At 54.5% G+C, this 12,686-nt stretch overlaps 1 protein-coding gene across 1 annotated transcript in view; it reads right to left on the bottom strand.

The window, feature by feature from the left end:
- Positions 1–12,482, bottom strand: part of LOC140387114 (eosinophil peroxidase-like) — a 221,004-nt gene extending 208,522 nt beyond the window's left edge. The window contains exons 1-2 of the mRNA XM_072470125.1: positions 12,401–12,482; positions 5,583–5,679 (exon numbers count right to left, since the gene is read on the bottom strand). Of these exons, the coding sequence (XP_072326226.1) occupies positions 5,583–5,679; positions 12,401–12,482 (179 nt within the window). The remainder of the gene's footprint in view (positions 1–5,582; positions 5,680–12,400) is intronic.
- Positions 12,483–12,686: the final 204 nt, after the last annotated feature.

Consider the following 12,686-nt stretch of genomic DNA (forward strand, 5'->3'; position numbering starts at 1 on the left):
AGGCAGGTCACTGCGAACATCAGGCGGCTGCTGAACATAATAATGACCCCCCCCCCCCCCGCCAGGGAGAGAACACCAGAGGTCATTGTCTCCCTGGACGCATAAAGGCCTTCGACAGAGTCGAATGGAAGTACCTCCCCGAGGTACTGGAACGGTTTGGACTAGGAGCGGGGTTCACCGCCTGGGTGAGACTCCTGTACAACGCTCCCAAGGCGAGCATTCAAACTAATACTACCAGCTCTGAATACTTCCAGTTACAAAGAGACACAAGGCAGGGATGCCCATTGTCCCCGCTCCTGTTTACACTAGTAATCGAACGCCTGGTGATAGCTTTGCGGGACGCCAAAAGCGGGAAGGCATCCAAAGGGGAGACAGAGAGCACAGAGTTTCACTCTATGTGGATGACCTGCTCCTGTATGTCTCAAAGCCACAGAAAGGACTGAAAGCAGTCATGCGGATCCTGAAAGAACTCAGAACCTTCTCAGGTTACAAACTCTACCTGGGCAAATGTGAGGCATTCCCAGTGAACCCAAACAGGGGAGGGACTGAGCTGGAGGGGCTCCCGGTCAAAATAGTCCAAAACAGTTTCCGACACAGATTCACAAATGGAACCTGACCAGCCTGATGGAGGAAGTCAAAAAGGACCTACAGAGGTGGGACGCACTCCCATTCTTGCCAGGGAGAGTGGAGACGATCAAAATGAACGTGCTACCGAGGTTCCTCTTTCTGTTTAGATCCATACCGCTCTTCATCCCTAAGTCCTTTTTCCAAAATGAATACAGCTTAATTATGGTGTTTGTGTGTGTGGTGGGGGATGGGGGGATGGGGGGGGGGGGGGGGGGGGGCGTGGCAAGAATCCAAGAGTCCCCAAACCAACACTGCAAAGGAGGAAAATCAAGGGAGATCTGGCACTGCCAAACTTGCAATATTACCACTGGGCAGCAACAGCAGAAAGTGTGAGGGGGTGGGTGCACGAACCCAACTCGGAGTGGGTGCAGATGGAGGAGGCCTCCTGCAGGGGGACAGCCCTCTGGGCCCTAGCCATGGCAGCACTCCCATCCTCCTCGATGAATTACACATCCAGCCCAGTGGTAGCGGCCACACTTAAAACGTGGGCCCAATTAAGTCAGCACTTCGGGCTGACCACGATGTCCCCATGGACCCCATCTGCGGTAACCACAGATTCCCGCCAGCCACGCTAGATGCAACCTTTAAAAAATGGAGCTAGGAGGTTGAATGCTGACAGTTATGGACTTTACATAGGACACAGATTAGAGACACTGAACAAACTGACGGAGGAATGGGAATTGCCGACAGGACAGGAAATGGGACACCTATAAATAAAACAACTATGAATGGTTCCAAAGGGGCCCGGCCAACCACACCCACATGTTCTGGGCTTGTCCCAAACTTGCTGGATTCTGGACAGCCTTCTCCGAGGCAATGTCCAAGGTTGTGGGGGTGAGGGTGAAGCCATGCCCAATAGTGGCAATCTTCGGGGCATCGGAGCAGCCAGAGCTACACATGGTGAAGGGGGCAAATGCCCTTGCTTTCGCTTCCCTAATCGCACGCCAGGGAAACCTGCTCGGCTGGCGATCAGCAGCACCACCCACAGCTGCGTACTGGCTCGCAGACCTATCGGAATTTCTCCACCTGGAGAAGATCAAATACACCATCAGAGAGTTGGAGGAAGGTTTCCTTACTGCATGGGTGCAATTTGGCGGCCTATTCCAAAACCTGTTCAAGGCCAACAACAGCCAATAGAGAGGGAACCTGGAAGGATTATAAAGGGAAAAGAAAGAAAGACAAGGAGGAAGGTCAGGGATGCACAAACCGGAGGGGGGGGGGGGGGGGGGGGGGAGAAGACAGAGAGCCAGAAAGGGACAAAAATAAATAACGCAGAGGGAGGGAGGGGGGCAACACCCCCCCCCCCCCCCCACACACACATACACAAAAAGGACGGCTGAAGCCAACGGAGAGAGAAAAGAATGTGGGGGAAGGGGATAAACGAGGAGAAGTGGGAACACCGCCACCGCCCCCCCCGGACTGATCAGGGAGGTTATCGGGGGCGGTTAGGGAAAGGGGGCGGGGGGGGTGACATGCTGAATTAAACAACAGTGTGTAAAATGGGAAACGTAAGAAAAAGCCTTTTTGTATTTTATAATAAATGAAAACGAACAACAATGTACATAAATTTGAAAATGCCAATAAAAAGATTTTTAACAAAAGGGAAAGAGCTGCAAGTAAGATGGGAAATCCAGTAATAAGGAACGACTTCAATTTACATATCGACTGTGTGCATTTAATTAGCGCTAATGCTGTGTAGGATGAATTTCTAAGTGTGTGCCAAATGTGTTTCTGGAGCAGTACATTGAAGAACCAACTGGGGATCGGGCTATTTTAGATTTATTATTACATAATGAGAAAGAGATAGTTAAGGGAAATTGATATAGTTCATTCTGAAATGAGGGATCTTAAATCTGAACAAAGGAAATTATGAAGGATCTGTATTGACCCGAAGGATTTAAATCGTAACATCACGCGGGAGCATTACCCTATCCCCAAGCGTGAGGAGATCACGTGCGAGATGGCTCGGGCCAACATATTCACCAAGCTGGATGCATCAAAGGGTTTCTGGCAGAATCAATTGGACAAGTGCAGCAGAAAGCTGTGTACTTTCAACACCCCATTTTGCAGGTCCTGCTACAACAGAATGCCATTTGGAATCACATCAGCATCTGAGGTTTGCCATCGCATCATGGAGCAGATGATGGAGGGCATTGAGAGTGTGCGCATCTATGTGGACGACATCATCATCTGGTCCACCACCCCGCAGGAGCATATCAGTCGCCTCCAATGCGTTTTTAAGCGAATACGGGACCAAGGCCTGCGCCTCAACAGAGCCAAATGTTCTTTCAGCCAGACCGAACTCAAGTTTTTAGGAGACCTGGGGCGAAATTCTCCTACCCGCCCCTCCACATTTCTACCCCGACCGGCCGGCGGGAGTCTCCGTAACACCGGCCGGTCAATGGGGTTTCCCATTGTGGGGCAGCCCCACGCCGTCGGGAAACCCCTGGGCGCCGGCAAAACGGAGACTCCCGCCGGCGGAGAATGACGCCCCACATCTCCCGATTGGGTGTGCGGCCGGATGCGGACAAGGTGGCAGCCATCACGGCCATGCAGAAGCCGGCGGATAAGAAGGCGGTGCTCCGGTTCTTAGGAATGGTCAACTTCCTAGGAAAGTTCATCCCTAACCTTGCTTCCCACACCACGGCTCTCCGCAACCTAGTTAGGAAGAAGACGGACTTCCAGTGGCTTCCCGCCCACCAGCGTGAATGGGAGGAGCTCAAGGTCAAACTGACCACCGCCCCGGTATTGGCGTTTTTCGAGCCTGCAAGGGAGATGAAAATATTAATGGACGCTAACCAATCTGGCATAGGGGCGGTGCTCCTGCAACGAGATGATGCCTCGTCATGGGCCCCCTGTTGCCTATGCGACACGGGCCATGACCCCCACAGAGCAGCGCTATGCGCAAATCGAGAAGGAGTGCCTAGGCCTGTTGGTCGGCATCATCCAAAAAGACCTCAATGACATGACCCCTCGCCTACAACGCATTCTGCTCAAGCTCCGGAGTTACGATTTCCAGCTCGTGTACACACCGGGTAAGGACCTGATCATAGCCGACGCTCTGTCCAGGGCAGTCACCACTCCGTCCGACCCAGAGGGGTTTGTTTGCCAAGTCGACGCCCATGTGGCCTTCACGGCCGCCAATCTGCCGGCCACGGATGAACACCTAACCCACATTCGCCGTGAGACTGCGGCTGACCCCCTGCTACAATGTGTGATGCGCCACATGACTGACGGATGGCTCAAGGGACAATGCCCGCAGTTCTATAATATTCTAGACGATCTGGCAGTCGTTGATGGCGTCCTCCTGAAGCTGCACCGCATCGTGATCCCACACAGCATGCATCACCTGGTTTTAGAGCAGCTGCACGAGGGTCCTCGTGGTGTAGAGAAGTGCCAATGGAGGGCCCGAGAGGCTGTCTACTGGCCTGGCATAAATGAGGACATTGCCAACACTGTGCTCAATTGCCCCACCTGTCAGCGGTTCCAGCCATCCCAACCACGGGAGACCCTTCAGCCCCATGAGTTGGTCACGTCCCCTTGGTCTAAGGTAGGCGTGGACCTGTTCCATGCGCTCGGCAGGGACTATGTTCTCATAGTTGATTATTTTTCCAGCTATCCCGAGGTTGTACGTCTGCACGACATCATGTCATTGGCTGTTATCTGTGCCTGCAAGGAGACCTTTGCTCGTCACGGCATCCCACTCACTGTGAAGTTGGACAATGGCCCTGCTTTGCGAGCCAGGAATGGTCTAACTTCGCCACCGGGTACAACTTTGTACACGTGACGTCCAGTCCCCTGCACCCCCAGTCAAATGGCAAAGCAGAAAAGGGCGTCCACATCGTAAAGAGGCTCCTCTGCAAGGCTGCTGATGCAGGATCCGGCTTCTGCCTCGCCTTGCTGGCCTATCGCTCGGCTCCACTGGGCCTGTCACCAGCCCAGCTGCTGATGGGTCGCACCCTCAGGACCACTGTACCCTCAGATCCATTCACGTCCCAGACCTCAACCATGCACCGGTCCTTCAGCAGATGCAACAGTCTCGCGCGCAGCACCAGGCGGCGCATGACGCTCGAGCGACTGATCTTCCTGCTCTGACGCCAGGTGACAACGTCCGCATCCATCTTCCAGAGGGTGGCTGGTCTGCGACTGCTGTGGTTCTTCTGCTGGTGGCTCCCCTCTCATTCCTGGTTTGTCTGCCTGATGGCTCCATTCGCCGCCGCAATCGGCGTGCCCTTCGTCTAGTTCCACGCTCGCTACACGATCCTCCACCGGTGCCACGCCTTCCTGTTGTCCCCTACCTGGACTTTGTAGAGCTTCCGGATACTCTGCATCCTCCTCACTTGGCCGTGGACCAGGCACCTTCCCGTGTATATAGACTAGCCTCATGTACATAGTTATGTAAATACTGCACACACATGGTCAGATGCACTCATTACACATTATTTATTCTCACATAGGCACATATTCTTTGTAAAAAAAGGGGGATGTCATAATATACATCAGTACATTATGGTGCAATCACATACACACACTGATGGACATGCATTAGGACCAACCAGGCTACATAACACCGCAGCCAATCACCAGTGAGAGCACACGCACTATAAAGACACGGGACAGGAGAGTTCCCGCTCATTCTAGCAGCAGCCAGCTCAGAGCACAGAGCTCACAGCCTGCATCACAGACATTCACCATGTGCTGAGTGCCTCACCATAGCTAGTGATAGGAAAGGGTCCACAATTAAGCTGGCATTGCTTATACCCACGTTTGCAGTATGTTAACATAGTTGAACAGTTAATAAAATAGCGTTACACCACGTCCAGCATTGTTGGCTTGTTTGTAAACCAGAACACCGAACACGACAGGAAAATTAGCCCTTAGTAAAACCCAACACTGGTCACTAGCCTGCTCACAGGTCCAAGTCTGAGATCAGTGTTCCTGAGGTTAATACTCACCTAGCTCGACTTTCTTTGTATGCCCTGTCCACCAGTTTGATCGCTTGTTGTACAGAGTTGTTTACGAAGGGACTGCCCAGAGTCTCCTCTGCACCTGCTGACACAGAAAGGAACATAACTGCTTCACCTCAAATTTAAGCTCTTAAGAAATATTGTAAAACCGAAGTTCCACTGATCATGGCCTGAAATGAAAAAAACAAAATAAACGCGCCCAATTAATCAAGTGGCCTGTAAATCAGTTAGGAGGAACACTTCAATCGAAAACTAATGCTTATGCCAATATGAATATCTAGCAATTGTTCTAACCCTCTCCGTTCGAACAGTAACCTATCCCTCTGATATTATAACAGTGATGTTGATCGTAGCCCAAATCTGCACATTCCACGATTCCAACATCCCATCAGGCAGCTCCTTCTCCCCCTCAGAGGAAGTCAGACTGGTGAAAGGAATGATAAGAAAGAAAGAGACTGATGTAGGGGAGAGAGAAGCCAGAAAAAAAGAAGTAAAGAGGGACTGGTGAAGGAGGAAGACAGACTGGTGAAAGGGGTGAAAGTGTGGCCCAGGAAAGATGGAAAGTGACTAAAGGTTCAGTTTGTCAAGGAGAGAGGCTGACTAATTAAGAAATGAGAGCATGATGCAGGAGTGAGTGGGACTGGTGAAGGGAGAAAAGGAGGAAAGAGGGCGACCAATTGGAGGTGAGCGAGAGAGAGAGGGGTCGAAGGGGTGGGAGACTTCCAAAAATCAAGGGCGTCATTCTCCGACCCCCCAGAGGGTCGGAGAATGGCCGTTGGCCGCCGTGAATCCCGCCCCCCCGCCGGTTGCCGAAGTCTCCGAAGGGAGAAAAGTAGGCGGGGCGTTAATGGCGCCGCTGCCGCGGAGAATGTCACGGGTCTGCGCAAGGCAGCCAATTTTCGGCCTGCCGATATTCTCCCTTCCGGATGGGCCGAAGTCCCGTCGACGTGAACGGAAACCCACGCAGACACGGGGGAGGACGTGCAGACTCCGCACAGACAGTGACCCAAGCCGGAATCGAACCTGGGACCCTGGAGCTGTGAAGCAATTGTGCTATCTACAATGCTACCGTGCTGCCCTTGAGAACAAATAAATCTACACTATATCATTTTACCGTAATCCATGTACCTATCCAATAGCTGCTTGAAGGTCCCTAATGTTTCCGACTCAACTACTTCCACAGGCAGTGCATTCCATGCCCCCACTACTCTCTGGGTAAAGAACCTACCTCTGATATCCCTCCTATATCTTCCACCTTTCACCTTAAATTTATGTCCCCTTGTAATGGTTTGTTCCACCCGGGGAAAAAATCTCTGACTGTCTACTCTATCTATTCCCCTGATCATCTTATAAACCTCTATCAAGTCGCCCCTTATCCTTCTCCGTTCTAATGAAAAAAGGCCTAGCACCCTCAACCTTTCCTCGTAAGACCTACTCTCCATTCCAGGCAACATCCCGGTAAATCTTCTTTGCACCTTTTCCAAAGCTTCCACATCCTTCCTAAAATGAGGCGACCAGAACTGTACACAGTACTCCAAATGTGGCCTTACCAAAGTTTTGTACAGCTGCAACATCACCTCACGCCTCTTAAATTCAATCCCTCTGTTAATGAACGCGAGCACACCACAGGCCTTCTTCACAGCTCTATCCACTTGAGTGGCAACTTTCAAAAATGTATGAACATAGACCCCAAGATCTCTCTGCTCCTCCACATTGCCAAGAACTCTACCGTTAACCCTGTATTCCGCATTCATATTTGTCCTTCCAAAATGGACAAACTCACACTTTTCAGGGTTAAACTCCATCTGCCACTTCTCAGCCCAGCTCTGCATCCTATCTATGTCTCTTTGCAGCCGACAACAGCCCTCCGTACTATCCACAACTCCACCAATCTTCGTATCGTCTGCAAATTTACTGACCCACCCTTCAACTCCCTCATCCAAGTCATTAATGAAAATCACAAACAGCAGAGGACCCAGAACTGATCCCTGTGGTACGCCACTGGTAACTGGGATCCAGGCTGAATATTTGCCATCCACCACCACTCTCTGACTTCTATCGGTTAGCCAGTTCGTTATCCAACTGGCCAAATTTCCCACTATCCCATGCCTCCTTACTTTCTGCATAAGCCTACCATGGGGAACTTTATCAAATGCCTAACTAAAATCCATGTACACTACATCCACTGCTTTACCTTCATCCACATGCTTGGTCACCTCCTCAAAGAATTCAATAAGATTTGTAAGGCAAGACCTACCACTCACAAATCCGTGCTGACTATCCCTAATCAAGCAGTGTCTTTCCAGATGCTCAGAAATCCTATCCTTCAGTACCCTTTCCATTACTTTGCCTACCACCGAAGTAAGACTAACTGGCCTGTAATTCCAGGGTTATCCCTAGTCCCTTTTTTGAACAGGGGCACGACATTCGCCACTCTCCAATCCCCTGGTACCACCCTGTTGACAGTGAGGACGAAAAGATCGTTGCCAACGGCTCTGCAATTTCATCTCTTGCTTCCCATAGAATCCTTGGATATATCCCGTCAGGCCCGGGGGACTTGTCTATCCTCAAGTTTTTCAAAATGCCCAATACATCTTCCTTCCTAACAAGTATTTCCTCGAGCTTACCAATCTGTTTCACACTGTCCTCTCCAACAATATCGCCCCTCTCATTTGTAAATACAGAAGAAAAGTACTCGTTCAAGACTTCTCCTATCTCTTCAGACTCAATACACAATCTCCCGCTACTGTCCTTGATCGGACCTACCCTCGCTCTAGTCATTCTCATATTTCTCACATATGTGTAAAAGGCCTTGGGGGTTTTCCTTGATCCTACCCGCCAAAGATTGTTCATGCCCTCTCTTAGCTCTCCTAATCCCTTACCCGGATTACCAGAGTGTACCAGACGCAAGCCGCCCGTCACCCTCTTCGCTCGTCTCCGGGTCGGTGGTTGCATCGGATCTATGTGTGGGTGTGGTAACATTGACTTTAATAACCAAAGGAGTTCATGCACGTGCCCTAGCCCCTAAAACCCATCTGTGCCCGGCACCCATGCCAACTTACTCAGTGTCTAATTGTTTGGCCTTACGGGCCCTTTGACTACGTCTACGTGGTTCCCCAGACGGTACAGCAGAACTGGAGGTGGACTCCTGTGATTCCTGCCCTCTGACACTGGATCCCTTTGGCGGCCGTTTCCTGGGGCGTCCCTGGCCTAGATGGGCCAGGCTGCGGCCCGGGCGACTGGGATGGCGAGCTGCCAGCCTGTCCTGCCCGTTGCCCACCCGATGCACCTGGGACGGAAGGGGGGGAGTCCGAGGTGTCGCGGTGTACCGGGACCTCCCCTACAGAGGGAGCCGGGACGGGCCACACCACCTCCTCCTCCCTCGGGGTGCCTGATGGCCCCTAGGCCTCTACATGGGTGGGGGATGTGAACGGACTGGCCATTCCGACGCCCCCCCGACATCTGCCGCTGCCAGTCCTGGAGGCCCGTGCTGGTATCGACAGGGTCTGCAGGTTTGCAGCCATGGAGCCCAGGGGGTTGGCAAACCCTGTCTGTGACAGTGCGACGCCGGCTCGCACATGGCCACTGGCGCCGATGCCCTCAGCGATGGCCTGCAGAGACTGGGCCATGGCCTGCTGAGACTGGGCCATGGCCTGCAGAGACTGGGCTATGGCGTTGAGCGCCTCTGCCATCTGGCGCTGGCACTGGCTCATGGCCTCCTGTGAGAGGGCAGCCATTTCCTGGGCCACAGACGCCGCCTGCACGGAAGGCCCCAGGCCTCGCAAACCGTTCCCCATGTCTGACACCGTCGCACCCCTTTGCCTCCACCGCGGACGCCACCCGTGCGGTGTCGGCCTGGGTGGCACGCATGGCCGGCACCACTCCCAGCTCCTGGACGCGGGTGGACTCCTCCACCTGCGACCGCAGCCGCCGCAAGCCGCCCGTCACCCTCTTCGCTCGTCTCCAGGTCGGTGGTTGCATCGGATCTATGTGTGGGTGTGGTAACTGCAGGAACCCGGGATCCATCTGGGCGGCAGATGTTCGCTTGGGCTGGGCTGCCCTCCGACCGCCCGGTCCCTCTGCTGCTCCTACCTCCACCTGCTGTACCGGGATGGCTGTGTTGTGCGCACCAGTGCGTGTACCAGACGCCTCATCACTAAAGTGCCCAACCGTGGTGAGTGTCTCTGCGATGGTGGAGGGTGTTGGTGACAGCAGTGGCGTTGTGTCGTGCTCTTCGTCCCACTCTGAGTCCATGGCACTTTGGGGTGGGGGTTCGTCTCCACCCATCCACTCTGAGTCACTGTCCGGTATTTCGTCTTCCTGGGTAGTGCTGTCCCGGGTAGGGGTGTCCTGGGTAGTGGTGTCCTGGGTAGTGGTGTCCTGGGTAGTGGTGTCCTGGGTAGTGGTGTCCTGGGTAGTGGTGTCCTGGCTCGGATGTGACGGGGGCTTGTGGCTGCCCCCCTCGTCGCTGGGTGGTCGCTCCCGCACGTGACGGGGGGGTGTCGTCTCCCTGTTGCTCCAGGTCTCTCCGTCTCCCGTGGTGTGCGAGGGGCATCCTGCGGGGCGTCGCATGCTGGAGGGTCCGTGTCTCTCCGTCTCCCGTGGTCTCCGAGGGGCATCCTGCGGGCGTCGCATGCTGGAGGGTCCAGGTCTCTCCGTCTGCCGTGGTCTCCGACGGGCATCCAGCGGGCGTCGCATGCTGGAGGGTCCGGGCCTCTCCGTCTCCTGTGGTCTCCGAGGGGCATCCTGCGGGCGTCGCACGCTGGAGGGTGCGGGTCTCTCCGTCTCCTGTGGTCTCCGAGGGGCATCCTGCGGGCGTCGCACGCTGGAGGGTGCGGGTCTCTCCGTCTCCTGTGGTCTCCGAGGGGCATCCTGCGGGCGTCGCATGCTGGAGGGTGCGGGTCTCTCCGTCTCCTGTGGTCTCCGAGGGGCATCCTGCGGGGCGTCGCATGCCGGAGGATGCGGGTCTCTCCGTCTCCTGTGGTCTCCGAGGGGCATCCTGCGGGCGGTCTGCATCTGCGGGGATGGGTGCCTGGACGTTTGGTCCTGCGATACACAATGAAGCATGCATGGTTAGACATCAGGCAGTGATCAGGTGATACGGGGGAGGGGGATATAGGGGAGGGGGGGATATGGGGACGGGCTGTCGGTGGCTCACTTGCTGGTGGGCCCCCGACCTCTGCATCATCAGCAACCTCCCGTCCTCAGGTCCGCCAGCCAGTTCCAGGGCCCTTTCCTCGTGTACGGTCAGTGGCCTCTTCATCAGCGGGCCCTCCTCCAGTCCTCACATGCTCCCTATTGTTGTGTGCGCGCTTTTCCTGTGGGGGGGGGGGGGGGCAGGGGTAAAAGGCAACAGTGTTAGGCAGGTATATGAATGCACGCCATCGGTTGCGCGTGCATTGCAGAGGTTAAGGTTAGGGCTGGATTCACTTGGGGATATGGGGGATATGGGGGAGGGGGGATATGGGGGAGGGGGGGATATGGGGGAGGGGGGATATGGGGGAGGGGGAGGATATGGGGAGGGGGGATATGGGGGATATGGGGAGGGGGATATGGGGGATATGTGGGAGGGGGGATATGGGGGATATGGGGGAAGGGGGATATGGGGGAGGGGGGGATATGGGGGATATGGGGGAGGGGGGATATGGGGAGGGGGGATATGGGGGAGGGGGGATATGGGGGATATGGAGGAGGGGGATATGGGGGAGGGGGGATATGGGGGATATGGGGGAGGGGGGATATGGGGGAGGGGGGATATGGGGGATATGGGGAGGGGGGATATGGGGGATATGGGGGAGGGGGGATATGGGGGAGGGGGGATATGGGGGAGGGGGGATATGGGGGAGGGGGGATATGGGGAAGGGGATATGGGGGAGGGGGGATATGGGGGGAGGGGGAGGATATGGGGAGGGGGGATATGGGGGATATGGGGGAGAGGGGGATATGGGGGATATGGGGGAGGGGGGATATGGGGGATATGGGGGGGAGGATGTGGGGGAGGGGGGATATGGGGGAGGGGGGGATATGGGGGAGGGAGGGATATGGGGGAGGGGGGATATGGGGGAGGGGGGATATGGGGAGGGGGGAATATGGGGAGGCTCACCCTGCCTGCTCTGACGAGGTCGTTCACCTTCTTGTGGCACTGGGTGCCTGTCCGTGGTGTCAGGGCCACAGCGGTGACGGCCTCTGCCACTTCCCTCCACAGACGCCGGCTGTGGCGTGGGGCAACTCTGCGGCCATGCCCGGGATACAGGGCATCCCTCCTCTGCTCCACCGCGTCCAGGAGCGCCTCCACATCGCGTGACTCGAACCTCGGGGCTGAGCGACGGCCAGCCATCCAGTCGGGTGTTGCGGTCGGGTGTTGCGGTCGGGTGGGGGGGAGCAGCGCGGCCTTAAGAGCCGTCACGCCGTGCAGCGCGTATGACGCTGCACGGCGTGAGCCACTGCACAAGCGCGGATCCCGTTACGTCGCTGCTAGCCCATTTCGGGCTGGAGACTATCGACCCATTTTTCCGACGTGACGCAAGTCGGATTTGCGCCGTTTTTTGCGCCGATCGGCGGACTTTCCGCCGATAACGGAGAATTTCGCCCCAAATATCTTGACTTATGAGTGTTGAATATTTGTTGTACTTTTTCTGAAAGTGCCACAGTGATAGTCAACTTCCTTAAGCAGCCAGCTGTGTCACTTTGCTGATTTCAGAGACGCACAATCACAGATAATGGCAATTCAAAATTGTCATCAATCCATCCAGAATGACTCACTGGAACATTCTATGGTTCTTAAAACAATTCCGTATCAGGAAAACCAGTTCTCAGCATCTTACCTGTTATAGTTTGAAATAGGGAATACCCAGTGAGGAACACACCCAGGAACCAGACAAACAACATTCTGAAAGGTGTTCAGTCAGACGCAAGGCAGGTTTAGGCTGAAATGGAGCTGCAAAATAAGAAAATATGAACTGCGTGAGGAAAAAACATTCGTGCGGAGATTTGAAAAGTAGCACTGTTTTAATATGAATTGGAAATTGCTAACATACCTCTCCTTTTTATCTCTTCGACCATCCAAGAGTCGACCTTTTCCAAATGATTATT

Source organism: Scyliorhinus torazame, chromosome 12 (assembly GCF_047496885.1).
Source record: "Scyliorhinus torazame isolate Kashiwa2021f chromosome 12, sScyTor2.1, whole genome shotgun sequence".
NCBI classification, from domain to species: Eukaryota; Metazoa; Chordata; class Chondrichthyes; order Carcharhiniformes; family Scyliorhinidae; genus Scyliorhinus; species Scyliorhinus torazame.